Source organism: Oncorhynchus mykiss, chromosome 16 (assembly GCF_057628025.1).
Source record: "Oncorhynchus mykiss isolate SJ-2025 chromosome 16, ASM5762802v1, whole genome shotgun sequence".
Lineage (NCBI taxonomy): Eukaryota > Metazoa > Chordata > Actinopteri > Salmoniformes > Salmonidae > Oncorhynchus > Oncorhynchus mykiss.
The window spans coordinates 29,390,292-29,409,057 of record NC_143037.1 but is presented as its reverse complement, the minus strand read 5'-3'; the positions used below and the strand labels follow the sequence as shown (position 1 = coordinate 29,409,057).

The 18,766-nt window shown below is 42.1% G+C and overlaps 1 protein-coding gene across 1 annotated transcript in view; it reads right to left on the bottom strand.

The window, feature by feature from the left end:
* The window catches only part of LOC110491797 (transient receptor potential cation channel subfamily M member 4), a 103,882-nt gene that overhangs the window by 51,064 nt on the left and 34,052 nt on the right, over positions 1 to 18,766 (bottom strand). The window contains exons 10-19 of the mRNA XM_021565561.3: positions 17,013 to 17,134; positions 15,007 to 15,303; positions 12,155 to 12,256; positions 11,652 to 11,910; positions 10,212 to 10,357; positions 9,857 to 9,969; positions 9,495 to 9,596; positions 7,827 to 7,873; positions 7,185 to 7,417; positions 2,769 to 2,884 (exon numbers count right to left, since the gene is read on the bottom strand). Coding sequence (XP_021421236.3) covers positions 2,769 to 2,884; positions 7,185 to 7,417; positions 7,827 to 7,873; positions 9,495 to 9,596; positions 9,857 to 9,969; positions 10,212 to 10,357; positions 11,652 to 11,910; positions 12,155 to 12,256; positions 15,007 to 15,303; positions 17,013 to 17,134 — 1,537 coding nt within the window. The remainder of the gene's footprint in view (positions 1 to 2,768; positions 2,885 to 7,184; positions 7,418 to 7,826; positions 7,874 to 9,494; positions 9,597 to 9,856; positions 9,970 to 10,211; positions 10,358 to 11,651; positions 11,911 to 12,154; positions 12,257 to 15,006; positions 15,304 to 17,012; positions 17,135 to 18,766) is intronic.

Below are 18,766 nucleotides of genomic sequence, written 5' to 3'. Positions count from 1 at the left end.
TTTTCCCCCTTGATCCTGTCTGTTTCTAGTTCCTGTCTTCTAGTTTTCCCGGTTTTGAACATTCTGCCTGCCCTGACCCTGAGCCTGCCTGCCGTTCTGTACCTTGTCACATTACACTGGATTATTGACTTCTGCCTGCCCTGATCCTGAGACTGCCTGCCGTTCTGTACCTTTTGGACTCTGATCTGGATACCGACCTTTGCCTGCACTTGACCTGTCGTTTTGCCTGTCCCCTGTTCTAGTAATACACTTCTGTTACTTCGACACTGTCTGCATCTTTGATACGTTGCTATAATATTAATTATACATCATATGCTTACATGTAAATCACACATGATAGTGCTGATAAAGAAATTAAGTCAAAGGCTAAAACGGGTCTTAACACCACATTATTAACATAAGAAATCAGTTTGACCCCTGGGTCGTATTCATTAGGCACCAAATGGAAGACACAGACCTGAACTTGTCAAATAAGTTAAGTGTTCCTATGGTGTGAACAAATTAATATGACCCTGTTCAGACAAAAAGAGTGGGGCTTAATTCCAAATACACCAAGGCACTCCTGTAGAGCAGAAAATAATGGATAGGTGTAAGCAATATGGTGGAAATTCCACTTAGCCTATCAAAGGAGAAGGTGAAGCAATTATTATATTGCTTTAACCTAACCATTTCTCTAATATCTGCAGGAGTGTCTAGGGAGTGTTAGCTTGATTTGGAATTCAGCATTCACAGCATACTGAACCATGTGGGAGTATAATTTGGTCCCAAGGACAAAATAACCCTCTATTGTCCATCAATGTCCATATGAAGAAACATTCCTGTTTTAGGGTAAGGAGTGCTGATTAAGGATCAGGTCCACTCTGTCCATATAATCTTAATCATTATGGTCTGAAAGGCAAAATTGATACTATAATCAGCAACACTTGTGAATACAGGCCTGTTTATGTGCATTATGAATAAGAGAGGAATAATTGTGTGGCTCCCTTTGTATTTTTTTCCCCCGATGATCATAGAATGATACCATGACAGATGACAACAAACTGACAACTCCCAGTTGATGTTGTTAGACATTGGCCCTGTTTGTATACCTTAAACATGAATCGTTCCTTCGTCTTTTCCTTTAGGGAACCTGACCTATAAGATGATAAGTTCAAATATGGTGTCCATCCCATTGCTTCTACCAAACTTACTGCATGAGATCAGCGATTTGCTCAAGGAAAGATGGGTGTAGTTTTTAAGTATTCAAACAGGGCCTATACAGTTGAAATCGGAAGTTTCCATACACCATAGCCAAATACATTTGAACTCAGTTTTTCACAATTCCTGACATTTAATCCTAGTAAATAGTCCCTGTTTTAGGTCAGTTAGGATCACCACTTTATTTTAAGAATGTGAAATAATAGTAGAGAGAATGATTTATTTCAGCTTTTATTTATTTCATCACATTCCCAGTGGGTCAGAAGTTTACATACACTCAATTAGGATTTGGTAGCATTGCCTTTAAATTGGGTCAAACGTTTTGGGTAGCCTTCCACAAGCTTCCCACAATAAGTTGGGGGAATTTCGTCCCATTCCTCCTGACAGAGCTGGTGTAACTGAGTCAGGTTTGTAGGCCTCTTTGCACACGCTTTTTCAGTTCTGCCCACACATTTTCTATAGGATTAAAGTCAGGGCTTTGTGATGGCCACTCCAATACCTTGATTTTGCTGTCCTTAAGCCATTTTGCCACAACTTTGGAAGTATGCTTGGGGTCATTGTCCATTTGGAAGACCCATTTGCGACCAAGCTTTAACTGATATCTTGAGATGTTTCTTCAATATATCCACGTAATTTTCAAATCCTCATGAAGCCATCTATTTTGTGAAGTGCATCAGTCCCTCCTGCAGTAAAGCACCCCCACAACATGATGCTGCCACCCCCATGCTTCATGGTTGGGATGGTGTTCTTTGGCTTGCAAGCCTCCCTCTTTTTCCTCCAAACATAGCGATGGTCATTATGGCCAAACAGTTCTATTTTTGTTTCATCAGAACAGTGGACATTTCTCCAAAAAGTACGATCTTTGTCCCCATGTGCAGTTGCAAATCATAGTCTGATTTTTTTATGGCGGTTTTGGAGCAGTGGCTTTTTCCTTGCTAAGCGGTCTTTCAGGTTATGTCTATAAAGGACTCGTTTTACTGTGGATATAGATACTTTTGTACCTGTTTCCTCCAGCATCTTCACAAGGTTTTTGCTGTTGTTCTGGGATTGCTTTGCACTTTTACCACCAAAGTACGTTCATCTCTAGGAGACAGAACCCATCTCCTTCCTGAGCGGTATGATGGCTGCGTTGTCCCATGATGTTTATTCTAGCGTACTATTGTTTGTACAGATGAGTGTGGTACGTTCAGGTGACTTGTGGAGGTCCACAATTTTTTTCTGAGGTCCTGGCTGATTTATTTTGATTTTCCCATGATGTCAAGCAAAGAGGCACTGAGTTTGAAAGTAGGCCTTGAAATACAACCACAGGTACACCTCAAATAGACCCAAATGATGTCAATTAGCCTATCATAAGCTTCTAAAGCCATGACATCATTTTCTGGAATTGTCCAAGCTGTTTAAAGGCACAGTCAACTTACTGTATGTAAGTCTGACCCACTGGAATTTGTGGAGTGGTTGAAAAACTAGTTTTAATGACTCCAACCTAAGTGTATGTAAACTTCCGACTTCAACTGTATCTCTGGACCATGCACTTATGACATAAGAGGCTACTGTGAAATCTTGTTGCCCACCTGCAGGTGAGGCCTATGATGAAGAGTATGATGGCGGTGAGGTCACACTTGTTCCAAACGTCCTGGATGTACTTCCTCATCCTCTGACGCCACATCATGCTGCCCACTAAGAACGTCTGGGATAAGAGAAGACATGGGTCAATTAAACACTGTTACCTTCAGTCAGAACATATGTTACTGTAAGTAAGTCCCAGTCATCCAGGGTGAGCGTAGATAGCTAATTGAAAAACAGAAAGGAAAACTCTGCACACTGCTGCGCATGATCCCAGGTGATATTTATCCATATCCCAGGTGGGGGTGGAAGGTCCTATATATAGGGGCAGTACTCAGTGACATCACCTCCTGAAAAAGGAGGTAAAAAAAATTCTAACATAGTTTCACAATATTAACATTCAATGTATCAAAATATATCATCATACACAGGAATGTGATCAATATTCACAGTAATATGCTTACAATATTCAATTAGGATAAAAAAATAAACACAATTTAGACCTATTGAAACTACAGTGCCTTGCGAAAGTATTCGGCCCCCTAGGAACTTTGCGACCTTTTGCCACATTTCAGGCTTCGAACATAAAGATATAAAACTGTATTTTTTTGTGAAGAATCAACAACAAGTGGGACACAATCATGAAGTGGAATGCCATTTATTGGATATTTCAAACTTTTTTAACAAATCAAAAACTGACAAATTGGGCGTGCAAAATTATTCAGCCCCCTTAAGTTAATACTTTGTAGCGCCAATTTTTGCTGCGATTACAGCTGTAAGTCGCTTACGGTATGTCTCTATCAGTTTTGCACATCGAGAGACTGAACATTTTTCCCATTCCTCCTTGCAAAACAGCTCGAGCTCAGTGAGGTTGGATGGAGAGCATTTGTGAACAGCAGTTTTCAGTTCTTTCCACAGATTCTCGATTGGATTCAGGTCTGGACTTTGACTTGGCCATTCTAACACCTGGATATGTTTATTTTTGAACCATTCCACTGTAGATTTTGCTTTATGTTTTGGATCATTGTCTTGTTGGAAGACAAATCTCCATCCCAGTCTCAGGTCTTTTGCAGACTCCATCAGGTTTTCTTCCAGAATGGTCCTGTATTTGGCTCCATCCATCTTCCCATCAATTTTAACCATCTTCCCTGTCCCTGCTGAAGAAAAGCAGGCCCAAACCATGATGCTGCCACCACCATGTTTGACAGTGGGGATGGTGTGTTCAGGGTGATGAGCTGTGTTGCTTTTACGCCAAACATAACGTTTTGCATTGTTGCCAAAAAGTTCAATTTTGGTTTCATCTGACCAGAGCACCTTCTTCCACATGTTTGGTGTGTCTCCCAGGTGGCTTGTGGCAAACTTTAAACTACACTTTTTATGGATATCTTTAAGAAATGGCTTTCTTCTTGCCACTCTTCCATAAAGGCCAGATTTGTGCAATATACGACTGATTGTTGTCCTATGGACAGAGTCTCCCACCTCAGCTGTAGATCTCTGCAGTTCATCCAGAGTGATCATGGGCCTCTTGGCTGCATCTCTGATCAGTCTTCTCCTTGTATGAGCTGAAAGTTTAGAGGGACGGCCAGGTCTTGGTAGATTTGCAGTGGTCTGATACTCCTTCCATTTCAATATTATCGCTTGCACAGTGCTCCTTGGGATGTTTAAAGCTTGGGAAATCTTTTTGTATCCAAATCCGGCTTTAAACTTCTTCACAACAGTATCTCGGACCTGCCTGGTTTGTTCCTTGTTCTTCATGATGCTCTCTGCGCTTTTAACGGACCTCTGAGACTATCACAGTGCAGGTGCATTTATACGGAGACTTGATTACACACAGGTGGATTGTATTTATCATCATTAGTCATTTAGGTCAACATTGGATCATTCAGAGATCCTCACTGAACTTCTGGAGAGAGTTTGCTGCACTGAAAGTAAAGGGGCTGAATAATTTTGCACACCCAATTTTTCAGTTTTTGATTTGTTAAAAAAGTTAGAAATATCCAATAAATGTCGTTCCACTTCATGATTGTGTCCCACTTGTTGTTGATTCTTCACAAAAAAATACAGTTTTATATCTTTATGTTTGAAGCATGAAATGAGGCAAAAGGTCGCAAAGTTCCTAGGGGGCCGAATACTTTCGCAAGGCACTGTATAAAAACGGTTTCAAGTCAAACTCCTCATTATGGTCAATGGGCCACGTCATCGAATAGGCCATCATCACGACCACCGCCCTCCCTGCGTCCCCACAAGAAATGCAGAAATGGACTACGTACGAAGACGGCAACACCCAAAATTCCCGCCCCACACACGGAGCAAGACACAGTAATAAACCTGTCCAACAGGTCTGATACATGTTCATCTGCCCTAGGTAAGGGACTATCATTTGTCTCAACATCACAGGCCAAGGACTTTGAAACAGTTATAGACTTTCAGAAGTTGTTTTTTTTACAGTTTGAGATTGACTGAGTTTTTTGGTAATGGGGTTGCTCCCTATGCACCTGCCAATGTTAATCTATTGAACTATATTAGTAGCCAGACAGGAAATAGAGCTAATGTTTTTCCAATTGATAACCTGAAAGACAATGAACCTGACTCTTGCCCTGAGGACATGACAAGGGAAAATACACATTTTAAGAGGAAAAACACATTTTTACCACCTAAAAGAAATCCCTCTAATGAAACATATTGCCGCCTAGTTGAGAAAGATGTACATAATCTCCTGGATAAGAAAAAAAAGAATACAAGGTATTTCACAATTTGTCCAAAGCAGAGAAATAATCTCTTTTGGAACTGAAAAATGACTCCAGTATCATTATAAAACCTGCCGACAAAGGAGGTGCAAATTGTGATACTAAATGCAGCACAGCAGACTATGAAAAGGAAATTCTGAAACAACTTAGTGATTATGAATTTTACAAAAGACTCCCAAAGGACCCTACTAATCAATTCAAGTCTCTGATTCATGATAAATTGTAAATTGAATCTAGACCTTGACCCTTTTCTCTCCAATATTCTCCTAATTCTGAGATATTTGGATGACATTTTCATGATCTATACAGGCACCTAGGAATAACTTTTGGATTTCCATGCTTATCTAAACTCTATGAATGAACACCTTCACTTCACCCTTAACGATGACCAATCACAAATCAGTTTTCTTGATGTGATGGTTATTAAGGACGAACCCTCCCTCTACAGATCTCTATAGGAAACCTACGGACAGAAATACCCTCCTTAGAGGTAACAGCTTTCATCCACGTCCACTTTTTAAAAGTCTCCCTATAAGTCAATTCAGTTGTATCAGAAGAATATGCAGCTCTGATGCTTCTTGTCAGAAACAGACCACGGACCTCACACAAAGATTTAACGAAAGGGGGTACAAAGACAATTGGGGAAAACATGCCAATGTCCGTTTCGAAGGTTTAACACAGTTGGAAAGCCTTAAAGAAAAAGCAGACCATGTCCCATCATGCTTTACCCAATACTCACCATTGGGGAAGACATTTAAGGACATTATCAGGAAACACTGGTACATTATTGATACTGACCCACAATGGAAACCCATTTTTAAATATCTCCCACTTATGGTTTTTAAAAGACCCCCAAATGTGAGAGATATTGTGGTTAAATCTGATTACCCACCAGAGAAAAGGGAAACTTTTTTGGACAAGGCTCCGGAGGGTAATTAGAAATGTGGCCAATGTGCTCAATACAGCTTTACGTACAAATGCAACTCATTTACACCAACCCCCCCCCCCCCACGATGTTATTCATTTTATTTATTTTTTACCTCCTGTTTCCAGAGGTGATGTCACTGCCGCTACATATAGGACCTTCCACCCCCACCTGGGATTTGGATACATGATGAAGACCCAAGGGTCGAAACGTTGTTAATAAATTTCACCTGGGAGCATGAGCAGCAGTGTACAGCGTTTTCCTTTCTGTTTTTCATGAGTTTGCCTAGAACTCCAGCACCTGCGGAAAGTAATCTGGATGTGCGTATGTTCTTCAGCTTTAGATAGCTAATTGCTAGTTAGCTAAATGAAGTCTTACAAGAATTAAAAGTGCCATAAAGAGTTAATAATGTATAAACATTACATATGTAGACACTGTACACATTACACTACATAAGTTAGGGTTTTGCCTTTGGCGCCAACTGCAGGCTATTTTCTTATGTAGGGGCAATATGAATGAAGTATATCCTGGTCCTAGGGACCCAATCCTGGTCCTGGTGACTGAAAGGGGTGCACATTTTAGTTTTTGCCCTAGCACTAAGACACCTGATTCAACTATAGGCTTGATGATGAGTTGATTTGTTGAAACAAGTGTGATAGTGCTGCAAGGGCAAAAACAAAAACGTGCTCCCCTTTGGGTCTCCCAAGACCAGGATTGAGAAACACTTCCTTCAATCATCTTTCTCTTCCCACCTCTCGGATCTCCTCACAGACGATGGTGAACACCCAGAAGTACAACACACACTCGGCGAAAGCGGGGCCTCGCGGGGGTGGCGGCTTAAAGTCCACCAATAGCACGTAGGCAAACAGCAGAAGGAACAGGAAGTACATCAGAACGTTGCCTAAAAAGGAAGTGACGGGTGCGAACCAAAACTGCCGCCATCGGGATACCACAAAAGGCCGTTTAGGTAGGGTGTCGGGCGTGCCTGAAGAAACAGAGAAAGATGTACATATAAACACGAACTACTGCACACTAATTTACATAAAGTAATAATGTACACATACATTTATATCCTGTACTGTACCATTACAAAACCAATAGACCTGTTTCTGGCATATAACAGACTCTTTAAGACTAGAACTTTAGATAAACTTGAAACATTCATGAAGCACAAAATCGATAATAGCATGATGCAGAATGTTGAAACCTGCTAGACAACATTCTGAACTGAAGTATGCTGATGAAATGTGGCAATTAAGAACCTATGACTTGATGGGTTTGTATGGCTTGGTAGATTTGCAGTGTATGGAGCTCTATCTTCAACTAAAAAGAAGTGAGGGACATTGGAGAAAATAGGGAAAAGGAGATATGAGGGAACGTATTATTTTACTCACCTTTTAGATGATATCTGGGACTATTAGGACCCTGTGTATGATGTTCACTGAAGTAAAAATATAATATTGCAATGAGGCATTACATTGATGTCCATTCACATACTCAGTGTTTTCCACAAGCACATGGAGTAGCCAGCCAAATAGAAAAATGTGCCCATTTGATTTTTACAGAACAAGTTGTATTTTGCTATCCTTTGGTACATTCTAATGCCTTGCTTCCATCCGAAACTCACAGCGAAAATATTGAAATACTTTATTGAATTTGTTGTGGTACTGTTTTTAAATTAATGAAACTATATTAATACAGTGTATTGTTAGTTTTGGATAAAAAACATGCTGTGGTGGAAGCATCATGTTATTGAGTTTGCTTGTCACCGACAGGGACTTGGGAGTTTGATAGGATAAAATAAATATGAAAGGAGCAAAGCCCAGGTAAAATGTTAGAGGACAATATTCTGAAAACCTAACTCTCAGAAGGGTTTTATTTTTCTTCGGTACAATTACACAAGTTGTTATGTAAAATACACACCAGAATGGCTTTCCAAGAGGTGTTGAGTGTTCCTGAGGGGTGTGGTCTCAGTCTACACATGTGACAAATAAATCAAGTTTGACTTGATCCCCATACAAATTTACTGAGGCTGAGCAATTTTTTGACAAAAACGTTGGATATATTACCCTAAGACTTGTGTAAAGTTGGTAGAATCTTAATGAAAATGATTCACAGCTGTACTGGATGCCAAAGGTGCTTTCACCAAATGTTAACTCAGAGGGGTGGAGAATTATTGATATTTCAGGGGGGCGGGGTTCTATAACTTTCTTTCAGGTTGTGTAGATTTGTAGAGAAAAAAAATATTTTAAGGCAGCAAAATGTTTTGAAAAAATTAAAGGGGTGTAGACTTTCTATAGGCACTGTATATCAAAAATACAAACTACATCTTAGTTCACTTGTCCTGATGCGATACCATGGACATATAACTGCGTTGTATGATTTATGAATGGCAAGGATGAGATCGACTTTATTCAGTCAGTTCGACAACATTTAGAAGAAATGAGTCAAGCTTGCTGTTCGTCAATCAAAGCAGTGTAAAGAGCATATGTGCCACCCCTCCATGGCTGCATATGAAACACGCCAGGGTTCAATGTTAACTTTTTTATCAATTGGCCGGTCGGGCCAGTAGGCTCATCGTTACCACATTGGGCCAACACTGGGCCAATTGTGCACTGCCCTATGGGACTCCCAATCACGTCCGGATGTGATACAGCCTGGATTTGACCCAGGGACTGTAGTGACACCTCTTGCACTACGATGCAGTGCCTTAGACTGCTGCACCACTCGGGAGCTATTAGACACATATTGTTCATTCTAGCGGGAGAGGGCTCCGCAAAACTTTTTCTGACTAGTGAATTGAAAAGTAGCCTAATTAATTTAAGTGGAAAAAGTAGCCGGCTGAAAATTAGTCTAATCAGCTGTATAGCCAACAACCGGCACTAGTGGAAAACACTGCATACTTGCATATTACCAAATGTTATAGTAGGTATATTTACATGCAAACACATAACAGGTGCACACAACACAGACAAGTACGCAAACGTGGTGAGACATACAGTATGTACACAATTTAACACACACACACTACAATGTAAATGCGTTTTTAGAGGGAGAGTTACATGTGCTTGATGTCAGAGAAGGAGAAAATTGTTTCTCCATAAAGGCTGTCATTGTCTCTACCCTGTGCAACCTCATCAGGCTTCCCCGGCTCCTCCAATTCCCTGTGAAAGACAAAGTTTAAAGTATAAATAACATTGAAACTAAGGTACTGAGGGCCAAATCCTAACCTTTGACATCAATACATGATTTACGTAATCAGCGACTTAATCCCACACATTGCTAGTGATAAGAGGGAGAAGCAGAAAGAAAAGCACACAGAAAGAAAGAGTTTCCATACACAAATTGATATTCACTTTTAATCAAGGACTAGAAAACAGACACTCCCAGACAGAGGTGGATGTGGAGGAGGTACTAAAGGTACCTGAAGGAGATGAGCTGGGTGTACATCAGAACGGGACAGAAGAAGGTGAGGAGGAGTTTCCACACCTCCGTGCTCCTCTTCATATCCCCCCACCAGATCTGAGACAGGAGAGACTGGGGGGGAGGCACATAGAGATGTCGAGGTTTGCAATTTATTCAATCTATTGTAGCCTATGATGTCATGTTATGCTCCTGTATACAACTTCAAATGTACATGGTTACATCCTATGCACTGGAGCATCCAAGACGCAGTGAAATATGATTACAGACGGTGAAAAGAATACACTAGTTGAAATGTTTTGTTTAATTAGAAGGCAGAATAGGCCAGCCAGCCAGACAGACAGACACAGACAGACCTGTACTCCATCGTGGCTGAAGAAGAGGCGGGCGTCGGCGGCCATGCCCATCTTTAGACAGGTGGTCCCTCCCCATACGGGAGACTTCCTGATCAGCAGGGTGAAGGAGCGACTCTCACTGCTCTGGTAACACTTACTGAATACATCTACAGAGACGGATTTAAAGGTCTACATTATTTTAGCGATGCAGATCCGGTTTTGGACATGTGTGAAATTCCCTCCATGATATAGGCTACATGTGTCCATGCCCATCATGACAAGAGATGAGAACCTCTGTGAATATTGGTGAACCAAAATATCAGTTTGTTTTCCATTTCATATGTTCAAAATCCAATCCCATCTTTACCTTAGGCCTAGTATAACGAAGGCTGGTTCAACAGCAATTTTATGATATCAATAGATTTGACATTTGTTGTTTTTAAAATGTTATTAAAACCGAACATGATTAAAAAAAATCAAAATCCCCCAAAAACTTTTGGAGAAGTGTGTATGCGATCTGTAAGATGGTTCCAATGTTTATAAAATATTATATTTGGGAGCAAGTTGCCTTGTCTGAATTATATGCCCATAGGGAACAATTATTGTGAGTAGACATTTCTCCTTTCTCTTTATATTGGATCTTTATCCAGCTCCTGTGAAAAGTTAGGATATACGTAAAACCCTCCATAGTCTAAGTTGCCTTGTCTGAGTTATACGCCCACAGCGAACATTTATGGTGTCTGTAACTGTATTTAGCCTATTTAAAACAAGTTTTTATTTTGTTTTTATTAGAATTTGATTCGAATTATACATAGTCTTTTTAGGCTGCAATTTACAGTTGGCCTAGCCCATATATCAGTGCGAATGCTATAGCATATGTTTAACAATGTATTTCCAAATTGAAGCAATGCAATTACAACGTGGACTGCAAACATGTTCAATATGTTTTGTAAATATGGGGCAGGCTATTTAACGAACTAGGCTATAACAGACTAACATTCGAATTAGAGTTGATGACAACGCAATACATGAAAGACCGTAAATACAAACTTGAAGCAACCACATTATTTAGCCATGGAGCAGGTTCTGATTGGCCAGTGAGGGGCCAAGCCACGACACACCCACAAATAGTTTATTCATCAAAACCCAGCCCTTTCGCGCCACCTTCAGCAACTGCGTCCAGAATTATGATTGTGAAAATAGCAACAATATTTCTGGCATAGCCCCGAACCTACAGTAAAGCGCTACCAACAGCGCTTAGATTTACCATTGCGTTAGGGTTGTTAAAATAGAGCCCCTGGTCTCCGGCGGGGAGTCGCATGTGAGATGAGAGCGAGGAGTGTTACCACTTCACCAGTCTCTGCACTGTTTTCCGCTTTTCAACCTTTATGAAATGATGAAATAACACCTCCATTATCACTTTTCATGTTTCTATTAAAAAAAGGTATCCTCTCGTCTCACCGTGAGCCAGGTTCTCGAACCTCTGCGCTAGCTCCTTCATGGCCAGCTTGGTCTCCGTCTCGCTCTCCAGCTTGGACAGCTCCCGTAGGATCTTACAGCCGCTCAGAGCACTGAGGACCGACTCGCCTGCCATCTCCCAGAAGAAGACGGCCATGTCTTTGCGGTTCTGCAGCACAGCCCAGACGAAGAGACTAGCCCAGGGAAAGAGACAGCGCCTGTCCTGGTACACACAGTCACCCCGCAACAGCTTACTCACACGCTGAGAGAAAGGGTGATGGGGATGGCGAGAGGGGGAGAGAGAGAGAGAGCGAGAGAGAGATGATTGGGGTGAGTTCCAATAAAGAAGTTAAGTATCTTGGACCAAATATGCAATTTAATTTACACGTATCAAAGTACAAAGCCCACAAAGAGTGAATACAAGGAGAAAATTTAGGGAAATGAAGAAAAATAAACTATGCAAAAAGGAAAGAAAGACAAAGGAAAATCTATGTTATTGAGAGTACCCTGAGAGCCTTTCTCTGGGAGGAGATGTTCTCCAGTTCCAGTGGTGAGTGGTAAAATGGCTGACACACATCCCCCATCAAGTCCTCCAGGACTCTCGACACCTGAGAAGAAAGGGAGAGAGGACATGGTGGTGGAGAAGATAGAGGGGGAATCATTGGCATTAATATGGAGTTGCCCCCCCCTTTGCTGCTATAACAGCCTCCACTCTTCTGGGAAGGCTTTCCACTAGATGTTGGAATATTGATGCAGGGACTGGTTTCCATTCAGCCATGAGCATTAGTGAGGTCGGGGCACTGATGTTGGGCGATTAGCCCTGGCTCACAGTCAGCATTCCAATTCATACCAAAGGTGTTTGATGGGCTTGAGGTCAGGGCTCTGTGCAGGCCAGTCAACTTCTTCCACACAGATCTCGACAAACCATTTCTGTATGGACCTAGCTTTGTGCACAAGGGCATTGTCATGCTGAAACAGGAAAGGGCCTTCCCCAAACTGTTGCCACAAAGTTGGAGGCACATAATCGAATGTCAATGTATGCTGCAGCGTTAAGATTTCCCTTCACTGGAACTAAGGGGCCTAGCCCGAACCATGAAAAACAGCCCCAGACCATTATTCTTCCTCCACCAAACTTTACATTTGGCACTATGCATTGGGTCAGGTTGTGTTGTCCTGGCATTCGCCAAAACCAGATGTCTGTCAGACTCCCAGATGGTGAAGCGTGATTCATCACTCCAGAGCACGCGTTTCCACTGCTCCTGAGTCCAATAGAGTCGAGCTTTACATCACTCCAGCGGACGCTTGGCATTACACATGGTGATCTTAGGCATGAGTGCGGCTGCTTGGCCATGGAAACCCATTTCATTAAGCTCCAGGTGAGTTTGGAACTTGGTAGTGAATGTTGCAACCGAGGACAGACAATTTTTACGTGCAGCACGCGTCAGCACTCGGCGGTCCCATTCTGTGAGCTTGTGTGGCCTTCCACTTCGTGGCTTAGGCGTTGTTGTTACTAGATGTTTCCACTTCACAATAACAGCACTTACAGTTTACCGGGGCATCTCTAGTAGGGCAGAAATGTGACAATATGACTCGTTGGCATCTTAAAAGTCACTGAGCTCCTCAGTGAGGCCATTCTACTGCCAATGTTTGTCTATGGAGATTTCATGGCTGTATGCTCAATTTTATACACCTGTCATCAACAGGTGTGGCTGAAACAGCCGAATCCACTAATTTGAAGGGGTGTCCACATACTTTTGTATACAGAGCATTCAGAAATAATTATTTTCGGTTACAGCCTTAATCTAAAATGTTTCTCATCAATCTGCACGCAATACCCCATAATGACAAAGTGAAACTAGGATTTTAGACATTTTCTGCAAATTCATGAAATAAAATAACAGAAATACCTTATTTAAGTATTCAGACCCTTTGCTATGAGACTCAAAATTGAACTCATGTGCATCCTGTTTCCATTGATCATCCTTGAGATGTTTATACAACTTGATTGGAGTCCACCTGTGGTAAATTAAATTGATTGGACATGATTTGGAAGGGCACACTCCTGTCTATATAAGGTCCCACAGTTGACAGTGCACGTTAGAGAAAAAACCAAGCCATGAGGTAGAAGGAATTCTCCATAGAGCTCTAAGAGAAGATTGTGTCGAGGCACAGATCTGAGGAAGGGTACCAAAAAATGTCTGCAGCATTGAAGGTCCCCAAGAACACAGTGGCCTACATAATTTTTAAATGAAAGAAGTTTGGAACCACCAATACTTTTCCTAGACTTGGCCCCCCAGCCAAACTGAGAAATCGGGGGAGAAGGCCCTTGGTTAAGGAGGTTAACAACAACCTGATAGTAACTCTGGTAAAGCTCCAGAGGTCCTCTGTGGAGATGGGAGAAACTTCCAGAAGGACAACCATCTCTGCAGCACTCCACCAATCAGGCCTTTATGGAAGAGTGGCCAGACGGAAGCCACTCCTAAAAGGCACATGACAGCCTGCTTGGAGTTTGCCAAAAGGCACCTAAAAACTAACAGAACATGAGAAACAAGATTCTCTGGTCTGATGAAACCAAGATGGAACTCTTTGGCCTGAATGCCAAGCGTCACGTCTGGAGGAAACCTGGCACCATCCCTACCGGTGAAGCATGGTGGTGGCAGCATCATGCTGTGGGGATGTTTTTCAGCGGCAGGGCCTAGGAGACAAGGCAGTATCGAGGGAAAGATGAACGGAGCAAAGTACAGAGAGATCCTTGATGAAAACCTGCTCCAGAGCGCTCAGGACCTCAGACTGGGGCGAAGATTCACCTTCCAACAGGACAACGACTGGCACAAAGCCAAAACAACACAGGAGTGGCTTCGGGACAAGTCTCTGAATGTACTTGAGGAGCACAGCCAGAGCCCGTACTTGAACCCGATCGAACATCTCTAGAGAGACCTGAAAATAGCTGTGCAGCGACGCTCCCCATCCAACCTGACAGAGCTTGAGAGGATCTGCAGAGAAGAACGGGAGAAACTCCCCCAATAAAGGTGTGTCAAGCTTGAAGCGACATACCCAAGAAGAATCAAAGCTGTAATCGCTGCTAAAGGTGCTTCAGCAAAGTACTGACTAAAGGGTCTGAATACTTATGTCAATGTTATTGTTTTTAATAAACTTGCAAAAATGTCTTAATCTGTTTTTGCTTTTTCATTATGGGGTATTGTGTGTACATTGATGAGGGGGAAAAAAACTATTGAATCCATTTTAGAATAAGGCTGTAACAAAATGTGCAAAAAGTCAATACTTTCTGAATGCACTGTATATGTAGTGTACTTGAAATGAGTACATTTTATAAAAATTTACTAAAAACATCTCTTACCTCAAATAAACTGAACTTATTCGCAGGCCGCCGCCCCCCTGGCGGCCCACCAGACCCTTTGGTGGGAGAGACATCCGGCAGCATGGCCTGCGAGCCTGTCATACCCTGGCGCTCCCCTAGGCGGCGCTGCAGCAGGACGTAGGCTAGAGAGCTGTCGGCCACCGAGCGGTAGAGGCTCTCCAGCCGCCCATAGGTCAGGTAGTCTAGGATGTTGAGTCCGTTCTCGGTGAAGAGGCGCACAAATTGTGGCTTGTCGTTGACCAACGCGTCCGTCATGGAGTCCTCCAAGTCCTGGTACTGCAGGGGGGTTAGGGAGGTTGAGAGGTCAAATTGAGAGGTAACAGAACAAAAATGTGTGTTTCTTATTGTACAATTTCAGGTAGTCCCTCCCTTGTTTTCTTCCATGTGATACCAATGGGTGGCAGGTAGCCTAGTGGATAGAGCATTGGGCCAGTAATCGAAAACTTGCTAGTTCGAATCACCAAGGTAAAGAATGTGTTGATGTACCTTTGAGCAAGGCCCTTAACCCTGTTTGCTCCAGGGTTGCCGTTGATAATGGTAGGCCCTGGCTGTGACCCCACATTCCGAGGGTGTCTCAGGAGGATTTGGGATATGCCACAAAAACATTTAATACACGCTTGTGCATGTGTGAAATAGGAAAAAATGTAAACACTCTCCTATATTGACTAATGAGCACTGCAGTCTACGAATACAGTGTCATGGGAGCTACCTTACTGTGCATGAGATGATCATAACCTCTACACTGCCCCCCCCCCCTCCCCCTCACATAGAACAGCCTTAATTAATCCGGCATGTAATCTACAAGATGTCGAAAGAGTTCCACAGGGATGCTGCTCATGTTGACTCCAATGCTTCCCACAGTTGTGTCAAGTTGGCTGGATATCCTTTGGGTGGTAGACCATTCTTGATACACACAGGAAACTGTTAAGCATGAAAAACCCAGCAGCGTTGCAGTTCTTGACAAAAACCGATGTGCCTGGCACCTACTATCAAACCCTGTTCAAAGACACAAATCTTTTCTCTTGCCAATTCATCCTCTGAATGGCAAACATACACAATCCATGTCTCAATTGTCTTCCCTTCATCTACACTAACGGAAGTGGATTTAACAAGTGACAATAAGGGATCACAGCTTTCACCTGGATTTACCTGGTCAGTCTATGTCATGGAAAGAGTAGGTGTTCTTAATTAATGTTTTGTATACTCAGTGTATGTACAAACCTACAATGAAATGGCACATAAAACTTGAATCTGATGGAACAGGTCTTTGACAGCTGCTGTATAGATGGAACAGGCTGGGCCTCCCAAAGCCTTTGTGGCTAAAGTAGTGTATTATTTCTCTCGACAATCCAGACTCACACGCCACTTGTAAAACAGTGCTCGCGCACAGAAGATCAGCATTCACACATCAATTTTAAAGTTGTTAATCTCTCGTGGCTGTGTGGCTGGAAGAGAGAAATGATCTACTACTAAGTTCTCTGTGGATAATTTTTTTTTATTTTTTAAGTGAAAGTATTGAGAAACCCTGTCCCGATTTGATCCCCTCCATTTCCCAATCCTCCTAGACCTCTGATAGGCTTGGTGGAATTTTCACAATAGTGCATTGGGCCTAAACGAGGGATCAACAACTAGATTCAGCCATTCAACAATTATTTTCTTGAGCAGATGGTCAGGGGGCCAGAATATAAATATAAATAATTTGTAGATGGCAAATTGACCACAAGAAGCCCAAACAGATATAATGTTTGACTACAACATAATAATATCAAACTTTGCTTACATTTGTATACAATCACGTTTCTCTCCATTATGTGTGGAATACTTGGGAACACCTTTCTTAAATTAATATCACTTGGAGCTGATTTCCTGGTGTTTTGAGTCTATTATGTCCCCCCCAAAAAACTTTGGGAATTCAGACCGCGTGCAGCCAGTTGGGGAATCCTGGCCTAGGGTCTAGGGGTTGATTGGGAACATGAGTGTCTCACCCTCCAGTGGATGTCTCCATTGAAGAGCTCACTCTTGGCGATGTCCACTCTGTTCCAGGTAACCGCCAGCTTCAGCTCCTCAGTGTAGGGGCTGGCTTCACTTGACACACGCTGCTTACTCGCTGACACACACACGTGTAGAGACACGCATAGACACAGAGAGACAGACAGACACACATCTTGACTTGAGGATACTGTACACATACAGTACCAGTCAAAAGTTTGGAAACACCTACTCATTCAAAGGTTTTTCTTAATTTGTAGTATTTTCTACATTGTAGAATAATAGTGAAGACATCAAAACTATGAAATAGCACAAATAGAATCATGTTAAACAAATATAAAAAATATATTTTATATTTGAGATTCTTCAAAGTAGCCACCCTTTGCCTTAATGACAGCTTTGCAGACTCTAGGCATTCTCTCAACCAGCTTCAAGAGGTAGTCACGTGGAATGCATTTCAATTAACAGGTGTGCCTTGTTAAAAGTTATATAGTGGAATTTCTTTCCTTCTTAATGCGTTTGAGCCAATCAGTTGTGTTGTGACAAGGTTGGGGTGGTATACAGAAGATGCTATTTTACCAAATAAGGCTAAGCCCATATTATGGCAAGAACAGCTCAAATAACAAAGAGAAACGACAGTCCATCATTACTTTAAGAAAGGAAGGTCAGTCAATGCGGAAATTTCAAGTACTTTGAAAGTTTCTTCAAGTGCAGTTGCAAAAACCATCAACTGCTATGATGAAACTGGCTCTCATGATGACAGCCACAGGCAAGGAAGACCAAGAGTTACCTCTGCTGCAGAGGATACGTTCATTAGAGTTAACTGCACCTCAGATTGTAGCCCAAATAAATGCTTCACAGAGTTCATGTAACAGACACATCTCAATATCAACTGTTCAGAGGAGACTGAGTGAATCAGGCCTTCATGGTCGAATGGCTGCAAAGAAACCACTACTAAAGGACACCAATAAGAATAAGAGACTTACTTGGGCCAAGAAACACCAGCAATGGACATTAGGCCAGTGGAAATCTGTCCTTTAGTATGATGAGTCCAAATGTAAGATTTTTGGTTCTAACCACTGTCTTTATGAGACACAGAGTAGGTGAACAGATGATCTTCGCAAGTGTGGTTCCCACCGTGAAGCAAGGAGGAGGAGGTGTGATGGTGTAGGGGTGCTTTGCTGGTGACACTGTCAGTGATTTATTTAGAATTCAAGGCACACTTAACCAGCATGGTTATCACAGCATTCTGCAGAGATATGTCATCCCATCTGGTTTGTGCTTATTGGGACAATAAGTCGTTTGTCAACAGGACAATGACCCAACACACCTCCAGGCTGTGTAAGGGCTTTTTGACCAAGGAGAGAGATGGAGTGCTGCATCAGATGACCTGGCCTCGCCTCCACAATCACCCGAGTTCAACCTAATTGAGATGGTTTGGGATGAGTTGGACTGCAGAGTGAAGGAAAAGCAGCCAACAAGTGTGGGAACTCCTTCAAGAATGTTGGAAAAGCATTCCAGGTGAAGATGTTTGAGAGAACGCCAAGAGTGGGCAAAGCTGTCATCAAGGCAAAGGGTGGCAACTTTGAAGAATCTCAAATCTAAAATATATTCAGATTTTTTTAACACTTTTTTTGGTTACAACGTGATTTCATATGTGTTATTTCATAGTTTTGATGTCTTCACTATTATTCTACAATGTAGAAAACAGTAAAAATATAGAAAAACCTTCAAATGAGTAGGTGTGTCC